This window comes from Ylistrum balloti, unplaced genomic scaffold (genome assembly GCF_031769215.1).
Source record: "Ylistrum balloti isolate Yb309-2 unplaced genomic scaffold, AGI_CSIRO_Ybal_v1 Utg369578, whole genome shotgun sequence".
Classification (NCBI taxonomy): Eukaryota; Metazoa; Mollusca; class Bivalvia; order Pectinida; family Pectinidae; genus Ylistrum; species Ylistrum balloti.
The window spans coordinates 1212550-1230169 of record NW_026781870.1 but is presented as its reverse complement, the minus strand read 5'-3'; the positions used below and the strand labels follow the sequence as shown (position 1 = coordinate 1230169).

Genomic DNA, 17620 nt, shown 5'->3' with positions numbered 1-17620 from the left:
GTTAACCTATCATATTTATTTTATCTACAAATGTTAAAACAGGTGTACAAAAAAAACAGACAAATATCATCCTAGCTTTGCTTTCTTCCACAACGGCTCATCATCGTCATCGTCATTTTTCTTCTCTTCTTCTGCCTCTTGAAATATCTTCACAGGTTGATTTCTAGGAAACATGATGTCATTGTCAAAATTTTTGGAAATGTTTATCATTGTTATAATGTCTATATAAACACAATTTTCATTCAAAACATTCTGATGCCAATTTGTTTTATTGTTCTATAAAAATTCTTATGCTACTTTACTTGTGCCAATGTAATAAGGTTTACTTACATATATCGCGAAAGAATGCAGGAATCTACAGAATCTTGGAGACAATCTAGGTTTTCTGCTTACTTTAAAGACCTTTCGAAAAATTTTTGTATACAAAAGTCATGATTCCATAACCTAATACAATTACATTGCCCACAGGGATTTGGCACATGTGGTAACATGTATTTTCCAATAAATCCTAAGGGGTTGAGATTTGTACCAAGTCCCTGTTTACTGACAATAGAAATGCTTCAATGATGTACCTTTTCTTTTCAAAAATGAAGTATAATTTTGTATTTGTTTTTGTTTGGTTTTAGTAATTGATAAAAATATTATGAAAAAATAAACATTTCCTGAAATACATCAACAATATTTTTACGATGGAAATATTTGATTGAAAGTTCTTACTGTTTGTATGCTGGTTCTACCCAAAACGGATTTTCTTCTGCATCTTTGGCATGTCTCAAAATGGCCTCCCTTGGATCATTTTCGTACTTGTCAGGTTTTTTCAGAACAAGATTCTGGACCACATACTGAGAAAGAGTTGCTCCCCTTTGTGCAACACGGCCACCTTCACCTATCGTACATAATAAATGGTGCTTTGAGTTTAATCATGTATTCATCATTTTTCTATCAGGTTTTATTTGTTTTAATACTTTCTCAAGTATAAGCATTTCACCAAAAATTTTTAGAGCAATATTTCTAGAAAAAAACCAAAATGTGTTACACTCAACAGTAAAGCAAATTTATGAAAACAAAAATCTGCAGGAAGACTTTACTTAATCAGTTTATCGATCAATAAAACAAAATTACCTGGTCCAGTGATGGGAAGGTCAGGTCTTCTAGATTTGACAGGGTCCTTCCTCACCCGTTCCTCTGCCTTACGAGTACTGGTTGGGCGACCCTCACGGAACATTGGCAGAGCATATGCTGAAATACGATACACACTATATGATAATGTGTATTATAGGCTGCAAGATATTCTTATCCTGTACAAATGCAGTTTAACCACATGCAGTGATGTTTGTCAAGTGCATAGCCAAGCTATTTTGAAATGTACACAGAAAAGAATGAATTAGGGGTCGCTCTCCTGGGACAAAGCCCTCCAATACTGGGAAAAAATTATGATAAATTGGCAAATGTTTACTTCATATTGTGACAATGTGTATGCAGCTGCATATTTGTGTAGAAGAAGCTACATGTCTGATTGTATCCTCACACGGAATATGCACTTAAATGTAACATTTAGTTTGTACTCAGAGAGAATATACTCACGTGTGATAATTTGTTGAGTTGTCATCACTTTTATCTGTCGACTTTTCCTTTCTGATTTCACAACACTCAACATTGCACCCCTGACATGTTACAAAATAAAATCCAAGATATTAAGATAAAAGGAACATGTCAAAGTCTGTTTCTCTCCATAAACAAATTTACATATATTTATAACTATACTGACATAAGTGTTTTTATCTGAAAATGTTGTTTCTTGAACTGTCCTACAGTTTACATATGGTGTTTCAATTCCCTTTAAATGACATGCACAATATAATTTTTATCAAAAGAATCAACCACCATAGTGCTGAAATCTCCAAAATAAGAACGTGTCAATTTCTCAAAATCTTAAATACACCAACTTTTGACTTCCTTCTTTTTAACTTTCTAATTCTGTGTCCTTAATTCTTACCTTTCTTATAGACATTATACATAATCACGTTAGAAATGTAAAATGGTTAAGGATGAAAGTTTATGGTTGTCCATATTGGATCCTGTTTTCTGAAGTATAATGAAAACTTACCGCTGACTTTTTTTGGGATCATAGAAAAGCCGGACTTGACCATCTGCACAACCAACGACCATCTGATTAAGCTTTGGATGCCACAGACAACGCACAACACTCTGTATAAAACAAACAAATACAATTTGAAACGGGACAGGATAGAACCGAGATTCATGAAAGGAAAATTACATATAGAGGCTGCTGGATCTGAGTAATTAGGCTTCAGATAAACTCTACAATTAAAGTACATATGTTGTATGAACAATAAATTAGCAATCAGGAATTTATTAATAAAGTGGTCTTTCATAAGCATGTCCCTTGTGTCTTGTTCACAGGCAGACCTGATATCAACAAATTTAGTTTTATCTGCATACAATTTCATAGCCATAAATCTCACAAAAATTTTAAGGTCTACGATTTGAATACCTCTGAAGATGTGATAGTAAATTATGGATTGATCAACAATTACTTAGATACTTGATCATAAACTTACCGAGTCAGATATTTCAAGTTCTGACAACTTTGTTAGTGTGTTTCTTTCATAAAAGAGTAATTTCCCTTTGCCTGAATTCTTCTTAACTGAGAGTCCTGTGATGACCATTTGATCATCTGGACTGAAAACACAATCTGTGCTGTAAAGAGGAAACATAATGGATTTAACAGTACAGCTAATAAAGGCTTCATATTTTCTTAAACAGATGCGTAACTTAGTATACACCAAATCAGTATAATCTTGACAAAATGTTATAAGATATCAACTTCACAGAAATTCTAACACACTACAGATGAACTACACAAAAAATCATATAGACAGACCACAACAACAGCACAACTTCCAAACTAAACTTCAATTTATTGTTCTTTATATGAAGAGAAACTATATGCTTTAAATAGTACCAAGAGGCTCATGGACATCAACGATCATCTGATTATAAAGACCCCTATATGAAAGAGGCCAAATAGGCCTAAAATAAATTGCTCAACTACTCTACAGCTTACAAAGAAGATATTGTTGGTTCATAAAAAACATTTCTGCAAATCATACTCTTGATACATTACTACAGACCTATTGCTTGTTGAAAAAGAAAGTTTAAGGTCTCAACACATTTCATCTAAGAGACCTTGATTATAGGTCATGGTCAATTATTTGAATAAATAGGTAGCCCTTCATCCACTTATGAGAAAGAACCAACATCAACAGCCTGGACCTTTTTATTATTGAGAAGAAGTGGTTTGAAGATTGACCTTTAAAAAGAGAAAAGGTCAAGCACATGAACAAAATTGGTATCCTTTTATCCCAGCATGCCACTGGCCCAGTAACAGAACCCTAAGCCTTTTGATTATTGAAAAGAATTTGTTTAAAGATTTTTCACACATGTGACCTTGAAAGTAAATAAAGGTTAATAATATAAACAAAATTAGTAGCCCTTCATCCCAGCATGCTACCGGCCCAATACCAGCACCCTGGGCCTTTTGTTTAATGAGAAGAAGTTGAATGCTAAGATTCTGCACTACGATGGACAAAACATTATGCCTCAAAAGCAATCTTATAAACTCTACCTTACAATATGTTAAAGATAATGAGAAGAAAAGATAGTCTGTGCCATCATTATTGGTCAAAGGTTTTTCATATAATATAAATACATTCAATATTTGATCTTACAATGAGAAAAAGTTGTCCAAGTCATTAACAACATTCAGTGGCTTCTTAAAATTGCGCATATCCCAAGTCTTGAGGGTATCATCTCCTGTGTAATGAGAAAAGGAACAATGGAAGTTATATACTACAACAGCTGACACCAACTGATTTTTTGAAGTCCAACATATTATATCCAAGACATTTCAGTCTCATCATTATAATCAAGTTCAAGATTAGTCTCGTTTTAATGTCTTTTGACAACATTTTGATCACCAAGTTCTTTCTGATTTTATCCTTTCTCCAATTACAATAATGTTTGTTGGTGAATGCTTTCAGTCTTGATTAGTTTTATTTACCTCCCCTTGATGCCAACATTTTCCCACAGTAGCTGAAGCAGAGACAGGATGTATCACTGCCATTCATATGACAATTTCTGTTTACTAAGGAAACATTTACCTACAAAACAAGCAAAAATCAAATTCAATTCAAGTCTCTGATAATTAGAAGTATAAACTTATTTTTTATGTAGATTGAATGTAGATTATAACTGAAATATATCTGCTGCCATTTTTCTTCTGTGTGTAATGAAACAAGGTCTTACCATGCAAATTAACAACTGAGAGAAGAATGTATATATTATCTGGTTATAAACATGCAACATGTCCGGTAATAAACCAACTCACCAATATAGAACTATCAACAAATTCTAATTCATTGTCCTTTAATCCTCCATACCTGAATTCACTAAGACACTTGTCAAATAAAATTTAGATAAATACCTCAATGCTAGAAAATAACAATATTCTTCAATAAAATGCTGATGGCAGTGTGAGAATATGAGATGAGTCTAGAAACTGAAATTGTTTTCAATACAACAAGAAGTCTGGCTAAGATTGATATGATCTATATGTTAAGTGTGTACTTTATGAAGTAAATTTGAAATAAATTAAATCTGGGGTTCATAAAATACATTGTACACAAGTTTTTTCAAGGACTGAGGTACTGATGCATGGAAAAGACAACAGCTGATTGCTATTCACTTCCCTTAGTATCTAGAGGCACTTGCTACTTAAAACAAAATAACATAGGTGATATGCCTGGAGTGATGTTCATAGTAGTTTATGGGTTGTCTCAGTATGTAGTTGCTACTTTAAGCAACAAGAAAATATCAAGGGCAGTACAAAACAAATTCTGAAATCTGTCCTGACAAATAGAATGTGTTTACAACAACAGGTGAACACTTTAATGGTACAAAACTGCAAATACATATGTACATACGAATGACTTATTGTGATCCCAGATCTGTATGGAGCCGTCTTGACAAGCTGTAGCCACCCAGCGGCCATCTTTACTGTAGGCACAAGTTGTTGGGATAGTTTTACGACCCAACTGAGTTCGAGGTTTTAGACAATGCTTGTGTTTCTTTCCTTCCATACTCACATCCCATAACCGGACAGTGCTGTAACAGGTACAGTTATGTAGTATTGAATAATATTGAGTAATCAATGAATACATCTTTGAACAATTAAAACAGTATTCACTATTTACATTGCCTAACAAGTTATCCAACTCCTTCTTGTTGGCAAAAATAAAATTACATGAGCGAGCTTACTGTGGGAGGAAGCTGGATTATCCAGAGAAAACCCACATGGTTGGGTAGAGGACAATTGAAAAATTACAGAATAAAATTTACACATACATGCACAATTATTCTACTCTTATGTTCTTTTGAAGATAACACTTTAAGGTGTCCTGCACAAAAATTATGACTTATCTAGATGGCTTGTTTCAGAGGATGCCTTGCTTTCAATGCATCTCATTTCTTAATTGACAATGTCCTCAAGTTACCCAACATATTACTGTTTTCTATCGAAAAAAAAATACTCTTTTCATTTGTGAACCTTGAAAACATGGAGTAAAAAACATGTACACATATAAATATTGTACATGTATTATTTTTTCCTGATGACTTGGGTCCTATTACAGTTGTGATTTTGTTAAAGGGAAGACAGACCAGCATATTAATTCACTTTACAAACTGAACAGTTATGTTTTACTTTTAATTAAATGAATTCAATCCTAATGATGGAATTTTCTTAACATTTCTGTATATTCTATAATCTGTCCATGCTTACCAGTCATTAGAACAAGTCATAAATTCTTCCCTGACTTTAGGATGCCAGCACCCTGAGTTCAACATTGCTGCATGTCCCTGAAATATATCATACAAAACCACCTATTAACAAACAGTGTCATTTAAGGAAGTGCCAGGTTTGGGTGGTGGAAAAAAGCTGGAGTTCCTGGAGGAAAACCACCTTTATGCAGTCAGTACCTGGAGACTGCCCCATGCATGACCACCATGCATGACCAATAGATGGAAGCCAGCCTAGTGATTGTGAGACAGCCTAAACCATTCAGCCATCACAACCCCCAAAGTATTGAGTGTCTAGGTGTATATCAGTACAAAGCTGGTATAAACCTTCATGTTTCTACTACCAAATCTAAACTGGGAGATGATCATGAATAATTTGGAACAGGTTTTTATCACTGAGGTCTGACACAGACTTCTAACATTCAAAGAACTAAACACTAAAAGTGTTCTATACAAAAATAAAACATTGTGATGAGTAAAAGTTAGCCTCTCTTTCAACTTTTTCTATACCTTTAGGTACCATACTGTTTATTTGGTTCAACAATAAATTCAGAGAGGACACAATTTTTGTATATTTCAGGTAATTGAAATTAAAACTTTTAATCAATTCATTATCTTTATAATTCTCCATGGTCACTCAAATTTATCATATTTACATGTTGCACATGTAAACTCTAGCTATTTGATTCCTACCTTTGTGTTTGCCATATCTAAGAGATATGGGTCTCCTTTTGCACACTCCATTTTCTCAAAACCATCCCTATCCAGCACTTTAGCTTTATTGTTACCAGAAACGACCAGTATGGTGTCACCAGTGGAACTATACTGTAGCTGCTTAATAGGATGACTGAGGGTTAAAACAAAGAAAATGACAACTTAACAACTTACGACAGTCATCACACAGAGAACAACAATCAAGGTAAAGTGATTCAACAAAATTTAAGAACATGCCCAATGGGCCTGTAATGCTCATATATTGATCTACGTTTTAGGCATGACACATTGTGACCTGTAAATTGGGTCAAAGTCAAATTTATTCTTTAAAAATATTGAAAGCAAGCAAACTAACATTATTACTAGTGCTCCTAATGAATTGTTGTTCAATGGTTTTAGCTCCTTCTTTCATGAATTCAAAGTTGGTCATTTATTTGAACAAAATTCACAGTAAAATACAAAATGCTTTTACGTTTGATTCTTATAATCATAAGAAACATTGTTTCATGTTTTTTTTCACACATTTCTTCATTGTGACCTTGACAATGGGCCAAGGTCATCTATTTGAACAAATTTGATAACCCTTCCTTCCAGTATGCTACATCCAAAAGACTTGGCCTTTTAGCATTGTACTTCTTCAAAATTATAATTGTTCATAAATTTTAACACAGTTACTGTAAAAGTGTGCCTTTGACTTTAACGGTAATATAACATTCTTGTACAACATATAAATGTCATTATCAGCTGTGTCACTATAGCAAGATCAATAAGGGTTGCTATCAGCACATGTAGATTGTCAATCATCAACAAAAAAATCTTCTGTAATCTGATTGGCTGACTTTGATTCAATGCTATGACTTCACAGAGATATTCTATTCTTCAATGTTAATTGTTCAATAATGCTTTTCCTTTTTTTTACTGTAGTAAAATCCTCAACATAACTATTATTAGTTTTCTTTGATAACACTTACCATTCACAAGGTCTGATTGACCTAAAAGACTGTAATGATGTGTCCATTCCAGCAAAATCCCAGAACTTCATTTCATAGTCAACACTTCCAGTCACCAGTCTTGCCCCTGATGGATCCAGTGCTAAGGCAGATACCTATCAGTACAACATACCATAGAGACTGGCTAAATGTAGTGTAAAAGTCAAGCAAAATTAAATATTTCTTTAGCAAAACAATATTCAGAATACTCTACCTCATAATATTTATGGTATAAAACAACAAAGCAACTTTTTGCAAAACATCAAAAATTATTACATGGCAAAGATGATAAACATTGTAATTGTTAATTGACACTGGTATTACATTAAAAAAAATGGATCTAGAATGATGTACTCACAGGTTTGACTCCATGGTTTAGTAATATTTCATGGCTGGATGGAATTTTACTGACCAAACTCTGAAAAAATCACATTTTATCATAAATCTTGTCACATATCTTCACATAGAATATATAATTTCTTGTAAAATAATTTTCAATCAGGATTCACATGAACATAAAAATTGCCTTAATATCAAGCTTTGATAAGAATATTCTTTATTATGCGAGGTTATGTTGTTTTCATGAAGGCAGGCTATGCATGTCACATCAATAGCATTATTTTCTGTATTTTGTTTCAACAACACAGTTCATATTCATGAAATATCCCTATAATGAAATCCATGCTTAATACCGTTTGATCATCATCTGATGAAAATATTTTAATAAACTACTCAGGAATGTAAGATAGTACTATCAAATCTTATAAAATGATTTACAACACATTCAGCAGGCTCATAAATTTACAATGTGCTGAAATGATATTTGAATTTTTTTTTATTTTTGAAACACTTGTAAGAAATCATTCTTTAATTAATTCTTTATAACTATCTCTTGATTTCATATATTTTAAACACATAAAGAAAGATAACTTTTCATTAATTTTCATTTACATGAATGAAGAAAATTCTATAAAAAAAAAACATCAACCATGTACCTTAATAATGCTTTAAAGTGAGATATTATGGTAAACTTTCATTTTTTTAAAATGCTGTATATCAACATTTGAATCCCTTTACACACCTCTTCTTCTTCATCCTCCTCACTGTCATCATCATCTGATTTTCCTCCTCCTCTAATATCAGGAGGTAGGGGTGGGCCTATCACCTCTTCCTCTTTGTCACTTCTCTTTGTATTACCTGAGACAAGCATATCAGGCGGAAGTGGAGGCCCTATATCATCCTCATCAGAGTCTGAACTTGCAGTCTTTTTCTTTGACAAAGTCTTCTTTTTCTTTGACTTAGATTTTTCATCTGAACTAGAAGAGTCTGAGTCAGAATCATCACTACTGTCACTACCAGAAGATGAACTAGATTCTTTTCTTGATTTTTCTTTCTTACTCACAGTCAACGTTTCGATATCTGGGGGTATGGAATCTATATTATCTGAAAAATAATACAATAAAAATTTAAAATAATTTTAACACTAACATATAACATGTCTAAACTACAATGGATGACATTGAATAACAAAATTTTCAGTGCACATACTATTTGGTACTTTTTAAGATCTGCCATTAAAATTTTTTGCTTTTAAATATTGATTTTCAGCCTGTATCAATGTTTGTATACAAACCCTTTGTCCTCTCAATGGCAGTTTGACGGGCTTCTTGAAACATGGCCATGAAGTCAAATGTACGTGCTTTCTTCTCCTTTCCTGTGGTAAATCATTATATAAATGTCATCTACATTTGTATATACATGTTAGTTCATCAACTGTTATTACAGTGTATTAAAAAATAACAAAATGAAAAATATCTTTGGAATGCTACTGCCCAAGATCTATTGTTCTCAAAACTTAATATCATGAATAATTCATTAGATAACATACTAACTAATGAAGGCAAGTTTTATGAAGTTCTGCTTCTCCAACCTATATTTTATGATAATTAACATTCATGCAAATCTTGATACAGCACTGACTAACCTGATGCTGTTATAGCAAAGATTTGTATTTCATAAGGAATTCTGATTCTTTACATGTGTTTTAGCCAAAACATAAAACACATTTGAAATTTTTATTGACTTTTTTACCAGAGCTTGCATACAAAAGGACGAATTTGCATTCCTTTTGATATAGAAGTGTTTTCTCTATTTTATGTCCTCCAACAAAATACACACCTTATTCAAACATATAATAAGCTACTGGTCAGATGTTTCATTATTAGATGTTATAGTGTGAAATGTCCCAATATATTGCCATATATATATTGTTAACCTCTACCATAATTAGAATATAACACAACAAACCCAATCAATTCCAAAGCATGTATTTTGCTGGATGTTTGGTTACTACAATGGAAAGTGTTAAATATCTTGCTCCTGGACAGCATTATTTGACAATAGCTAGATGATTCAAACCAACAAGTTAACATAACAATTTATATGTCTATCAGACAAATGTTAGAATACCAACAAACAGTATGCTATAATGTCCTAATACCAGCAAAGCCCTGGTTAGACTCTATTTATTCAGTAGTTACCTTGGGCATGGCTTTGACCAGTTGAAGATTTATTTGTTTCATCTTTGCTTTCAATATTACTTCTGCTATCTGGGGAAAAAAAAGAAAGAGTGTTTATTCTTAAATTTTTATTCTTTGTTCACTTTATTTTGCAGAGGTTAGCTTTGACATTTCGTATGCAGAGTGTGGATTGAGACTTTATATGACAGCAGATTAATGTTTGTTAAAATCTTTATAAATCTTACAATTATTGAGATAGTCTTCACATGATTAACTTATCAAACTGTGAAATGAAACAATGTTATTCTTTGGCAAAACATGTGCCAACATCCAGTGGTCTACTTATATTTACTGATCGCTTATCTTGTAATACAGAGTTGGGGCCTCAGGCTGGCATGCACATGATGTAACATTAAGATGTGAAAGAAATCACGCTACAGATAAATGCTTATCAATTGACATTATGTTTAAAATATGACGCTATCAACTGTTTACGATAGTCATTTATGGCCTGCCACCCATGTTTAATGTTGATGGAAATAGTGACCACATGAAGCTTTTCTTGTGATGCCAAGTAATGCCTTTCAGAAGTTAAATGTGCAGTCTCACGATACATTTGAACAAATTGAAATGAAAGTGAAACAAACTAGATTGGGTTTGAATTATCACTAGACAGAAAATTATTGTTTTCATTGACAGCACTATGATATTCTATACAAAGTACACCAACACATAAAACAATGTTCAGGTTCAATCTGATCCTAATGTGCTTTTTGATAAGTACTTATAATAAGACTCTCTTCTCTACCCTGGATAGTTAGAGCAACATCATTATATCTAGTTTGGTGTAAGATATATACAGATAGATGTGATCAAATCAGGACAATCCCAGTGCTCCACGTATGTCAGTACATGTACATGAGCTGGAAATCAAATATGTGTACTACATCCATATATGAAGAAGTTCTTTTTCATCTAAAAAAATTATCCTCTTCTTTCAGGTTACATAGTGTTATCAATAATGACTTTTATGCTCTGTTGTGCACAGGGGTGTTAGGGTAATGGGTTATTTACCATGATTTTATTATTAATAATTTACGATGGGTATATCAGATAAAAATGTCAAAAGGATAAAAACAACTGCTCTGGTTCACTAGAATGTGAGAGCTTTGACAACCACACAGTGGTTTTATGCTCTGAAATCCCCTAGTGCACATCTGCTGCAACAGGGAGGAGGTGTGATTGTATGTTTGAAGAAAGTGTATTGTATGTATCCTTTGTAGCAAATATGTATGACTGTCTATATGAGATAGGGTGTGCATGTAGCTGGGGTGAGGATGGAAGTGTTGTTGATTTTACAGAAAAAATTAACCTGGATGCAGTCTGTGTGTCTGTAGTATGTGTCATCCACTGAAGTTGGTGAAGTAAAATATTAATACAAGTGAACACATACAATGACCTATTTTGGTTATTATATGTAGGTCGCTATATGTATTCTCGGTTAATATCAACGCGGATGTCTATATACTGTGACAATAACTAGCATAGCTGATGGAACGGTAGAAGACTTTATTTATTTACAAACAATTAGAAAAACCAACAATGATTATTTGTGAACACAATGCCATCATTTCATACAATGCACATCATGAGGTTATAATGTTTGAACCAAAATAAACGCAAAGATATATAATATTCATGGATAATATTGTTCTTATATCGGACTTGAAAGAACGTTATGACAACGTCAGTTGAAAAGACTTCTTGAAAATCCGTTAAATAGGAAATAACATTACCAATTAATACAGTGGTCAGTGAACATGTAAAAATGCAACTGAGAAAACAATAACAACAATTATATATGATGAAAGAACAGCGTTGAAAGCATATTTTACCACGCAGTGATTTCATTTCTTCTGCGTCGTCCTCCATATTGCAAATCTCGGTCATATGAGCGTTTTACGGGACTGCTTAAAGAGAGAAGCGCTTCATGTACTTAGCAAGATTATGCAAAATTAGGAATGGCAAAAGAAAAGAAACAAAATCTCAGATGTAAATATTGCATGCACTAAAACAAGAAAACAGTCATCCAGTGTACGTGAAGAACAATCTCTTCATCACAATATAAGTTTATTTTAATAAAGCTCAAGTACTTGATAAGTCTGTTTAAAAAGCACGCGAAAATTAATAGATAGAAAGAGAATGAGAGAAGATGAAGAGAATCCGAAGTACAATGCTAAATACAAGTAGAAATCGAAAATTCATATATATGGTGTATTTCGTCGGTTAAATGCAACCAACAAAGAAATACCGACAATGTTAAATATATGTAAAGGTGAGCTGTAATGATGCATATTGTTAATCAAAATATCCTGTCAAGTGTTTTTTTAGGAGATCTCATTTCCCCAAATGTTCAGACACTTAATTGTAAACTGTTCCCTTCCTTGTTACGTATCCACTTCGTGCCTCGTGGCACATAAGGTCTTCACAAAGCTTCTTCATCTCTCCCGGTCTGCTGCCACTGTTTGTGCCATATCTCTCCTTTTCTGCCGTCCCCAACCATGTTGCTTTGGTCGTCCTCTTTTCCGTTTTCCTTCTGGCACCCATGTTAATGCACCATTGCAGTCATTGTCCTGCCTGATGATAAGATTAATCATTTTCCATCTGTGGCTTTTTATCTCCTCGCTTACTGGTTTCATCTTTGTTCCTTCCAATATGTCTTCTGTCCCTTGTGATCTTGGCACTGTACTCTGTAAATCTTTCTGAGGCACGTGTGGAAAACATCAACCAACTTGTCATGCCTTCATTCATTTTCCACGTCTCACATCTGTATAATAAAACTGGTATTACTTATGTTTTGTATAGATAAGTTTTGTGAGATGTTATTTGAGTTCCAAACATGTTTCAGACAGAAATCTAAAACTCAGATATATGTTATATTTGCCATATGTAGCATTCCTTCCTCCACTGCACATCTCGGCGCTTCTAGATGCTGCCCTCGGGATGTGTTGAAGCGGACCATCATTCATATTTAGCTCCTTCAACATTAGCATTTTCTGTTTTATTGACAACAATCGTCCTACCGGCCATGATAACCAAACTAAAAAGTATTGAGCCGACAATGTTAAATATATATAAAGGTAAGCGGTAATAATGTACAATGCATATTGTTATTCAAAATGTCGCGCCAAGTGTTTTTAGGAGGCCGCATATTCCCACATGTTAGACATGTGCTTGTAAACTGTTCTTTACTAAATCCCTGTACATCCACTTTCACATATATCTAGCGCCTATCGCTCACAAGAATAAACCTAATTAAAGAGAGCAATATCATGACCGACACTTATCTCGACCGATTTCACAGTGTAGTCAACAGGGATTGTATCTATTGTAAATTTTCTTGAGAACAGCAATCTTGTTTTCTCAAAACGTGTCATTCAAATATGGCCGCTTATTAGATATTCAATAGAATAGAAGCATTACGATTTGATTTTTGAGAAATTGCTACCATTCCACGAATAACGTGACTTCCATCGCAGATGCCAAATACTGACGGAAGTCTTTCAAAGGTTCCGAGTGATGCAATTTAATGTTGGAGACCGAAAACAAGTTTGATAACGCCATTATTTTATTTGAACTCATGTACTTTCCCTGTTTAGACTTTAGAACGTAACATTACTAACTTTAACTAATATTTACATGTCGGCTGTCGTAAATGAAGGACCTCTTCCGGAATATCTGGTTTTATTCTCTCCGTACTTTTGCTCAGGCATATTCATATACTGGAATCAGTATGTCTGTCTGTCTGTCTGTCTGTCTGTCTGCTGTCTGTCTGTCTGCTGTCTGTCTGTCCGCCCGTAGACGATTTTGTACCGCCTGCTCATCAGAAGATTAATAATTAATTTCGAAGAAATATGTATCAGACGAAATTGTGTCTTTACGAATAACATTTATATGTTTCATCAATTTTCACCAACACTTGCCCTCGATACCTTTGTGCATGACAAAATTAATGCGTTATTTGTTCTATATAGTTTTACGCTTGGGTATTCATGAACTATTTGACAACTATTATGCAATATGTAATCTTGCAGCACTGCAGACATACTTATGTTTGTAACAAGTGCTCATCTGTCTTTTTTAGCCAGAGTTATGCACCTCGACATTTTTACAAGTTTCCCCATTCCTTATAGGGGCTAATAACAGTCAGCATGCGGGGATGTTAAAGTTAGCCCTTAGGCGACAGTTATACTTTGACCTAGTTTCGTCGAATTAGTTGATATATTGATATATTGTTGTTATTTTTGATACACATAATCGTCTAATATTTGTTGACAATATTAATTTTATGTAACAATAAGTAATATATTAATGTTTCCAGGCGTACTCCACCTTTATCCCTTTACTACATGTCCAGCCTATAAACAAACCAACCACCTCATATATTAATCCCTTTCATAACATATACACTGGTCAGGCGAAACCAACTTCCATTTTGATATAAATTAATAGATATTAGTTAAGCAACACCAGCCTTCGCTCTAGCAGAGACGTATATATATGTGTTATATACGTCTCTGGCTCTAGTATGATTTAACCACTTCAAATATTTATTGGTTTGTTGAGACCGACCTGCTTTCTGTAATATCGAAAGCGTCTGATTTACTTCAGATGAAGCTAAACTAACAAGCCCTTCTCTTCAATGTGACTCTGAAGTTGTCATTCCCAAACAATAATAAATGAAAATACGATGGCGCTATATACACAGTATGTTAATGTACTTAATTATAAAGTATTCGTTATGTAGTAATCGTCGAATATATGTTTATAATAATAATTTGATATGATATCAGCGTGCCTATTGTGAATGAAAAAATAAGCACCGTTTTCTGAGAATGTTACATAATTGTCTTCGTATTTATTAAATCATCCTTTATCTAAGCCTCCCCTTCCGTTAAATCTCCTCTGACTTAACATTATCCCCGACTTCAATTGATGCGGCCGGAAGGACTAATTTTCTTTAAAATAACGCAATGAAACCCTCTGGCCGGCTACTTAAATTATAAAATCGTTTTCGATAATTTTTATTGCACAATATCTTGTAATAAACAACACCAAGCTCTGTGTAATGTTTTAAACGTACAGCAAACTACTGCCTTTTGAGAGATTCGTAACTTGTTATCACACCATTGCCAGGTATGAGTGAAATAATTGAAGATTAATTAAATTTCATGTCAGGTATGGATGAATTGTACCTGTGTTTGGGCAGTCTTTCATACCAATTACTTTCTGTAGTGATATGCAACTGAAATAGATTATGTCTAAATGTAGCAGAATCACAATTGAAATGAAGCGAAGCGAACAACCACAATACGCGATGTCTTTGATTGTCACCATCAATAGCGATACAAATCTCTCTAGCATATTATACATTGTCAGCGGGATACAAAAGGCAAGGCGATTCATTTTATGAAGCTCTTGCCGGACAAAGAATGGAATCTGTTTTATTTGACTGCGATAGGCTTCTAGAGAGTAGAGAAAGTATCCGATGATTTTTTTGTTATTGTTGTCATGTGATTTCTGTAATAGTTAAAACACGTGTTAGGTATTGGAAATGTCAGACACGGGAAGACATTAAATATCTATTCGTTAATTCCATGCCAAGAAATTGTTATTTTGTCAATTGTTTGACAATGGCGGAAAGGTCTGGTCACGTGGCATTTTGCTGAGGTCACGGGTTAGAAGGGAAGCGGACAGGCGTCGTACTTGACATCACAACAAATCGAAGATTTTGAATTAGAATATAATTTGATTTAAATCTGGCATGTGCAAATGTTTTGTCGATACGGTTTCCGGATCAGGTAATGGAAATATTTTTAAAACTTCCGGTCGATTTTGTAAGGAACGTGTCGTCTGCTTTGTGAATGATGTTGTTGAGAAAACCACATACGTTGCTTTTGAGCTTTTTTGACTAATTTATTTCTTAACATGATTGGGATCGATTTCAATATAAATCCAAATGTAATTAATTAAGTCATATATATAACCATATCTATTAAATAGTCATTTTACTATTTTACCAAATATTTGGTTCTTTGTATTTAACAAATATTAAATACACGGTTCAAGTTAGTTACGTCACTCAGAACTGTTTTATGAATCTGAATAAAATATATTATCTATGATAAACAGCTGCATGTATTTGTTCCTTATGAACACTTCTGGACGCCTTTAGTTACAACCTCGGCGTTACATCTATACACTCAACAGGAGAAAAAGGCCAGTAAAATATAGGACTGAAACCGGACTTGTCATTCTTGATAGGAGAATATTTAAACACACTTACCAATAATTGTCTTTCAATCGAATAAAATAAATCTAGTGTCAAAACGTTCATAAATGCATCGTCATTTAAAAAATAATCACACATTTGAAAAAAAAAGAGTTGCTTTGACTAGTCAGTAAAAAAATCACACTGTTTTACGAACCCATCGAAATATCTACCTGTGTAAAATAATTGATGATGAATGTTTTTCGGTTTCTGCTTTTAATAATCAATAGTTTCCATCCAACATTTTGACATCTTCTGATAGGTTTACACAATCTTTATTACGGGTTCTATCATAAATCAACAAAACAATTGATACAAATAAAATATCGTTTCAAACAAACAACCCAACAATGACCGAGCAGTTTGTAAATAGTAAATCTTCGAGACTGAAGGTGGTAAACACTGAATGTGGTGGACCTGCATGTCACTTTTTGATTCGTACGAATTGTGGCATGGTTCTGAATTTACACGTGTACTTAACGTTCTTTAATTGTTAACAGAGATATAATAATGAAATTGCGAAACTTATTTAATTATCGCTAGTGTACCTCCCCATCTAGATTTTGACACTTCCTTCGATCACCTTGGAGTTTCTTCATCCGCCTCCAAGATTTCCAAATTTAGGCCCTCAACATTACTAACGATTTCAATAAAAACAACGGAGAGTTTGGCTCTACTGTATCTATCTCTAAAGCTGTATTTAAAGGCGTTATTCACCTGTCTGTCCTTGATACAAACCCCTCATTCTTTGGCTATTTGTCCTCCAAGCTCTATGCAGCGCAATCTAACAGTCTTGATATATCAATTTTAACACATTTTTAATGTAGACATGTACAACGTTAGATACAGGTGTGAAGTGTATGTTTTACTTGATAAAACTTTCATTAAAGGATATGAAGAATGTAGTTAATACGGTCGACGAACTCTCACTACAATACAAGTCTTTATTTGTCCTTTATATAAACTATTAATTGCTTGATGTAGATGACCTTTCACATTATGACTCGACAATATGTCTATCTTATATATATATCTCAACGGAAACTTACATATAAGAGGTCACGGTATGATCTTGATGAGTAGACATCGAATCCATAGGAACATACACCAGAAGTACTGTTTACAAGGAGGATAATCAACCAACGTACATATCTAGCTAGGTCTCAAAGCGTCCGGTTGACCCCCTT

The 17620-nt window shown here is 33.6% G+C and overlaps 1 protein-coding gene across 1 annotated transcript; it reads right to left on the bottom strand.

The window, feature by feature from the left end:
* Position 1: 1 nt before the first annotated feature.
* Positions 2–12034, bottom strand: LOC132565713 (WD repeat-containing protein 70-like). The gene is made up of 17 exons (XM_060230418.1): positions 11998–12034; positions 10124–10192; positions 9217–9297; positions 8665–9026; positions 7942–8001; positions 7566–7699; positions 6574–6727; positions 5864–5940; positions 5007–5187; positions 4085–4184; positions 3753–3837; positions 2583–2721; positions 2108–2208; positions 1585–1664; positions 1123–1239; positions 718–886; positions 2–163 (listed from the first exon to the last, which is right to left on the bottom strand). The coding sequence occupies exons 1-17, from the start codon at positions 12032–12034 to the stop codon at positions 67–69; spliced, it is 2043 nt and encodes a 680-aa protein (XP_060086401.1). The 3' UTR covers positions 2–66.
* Between the last annotated feature and the right edge of the window lie 5586 nt (positions 12035–17620).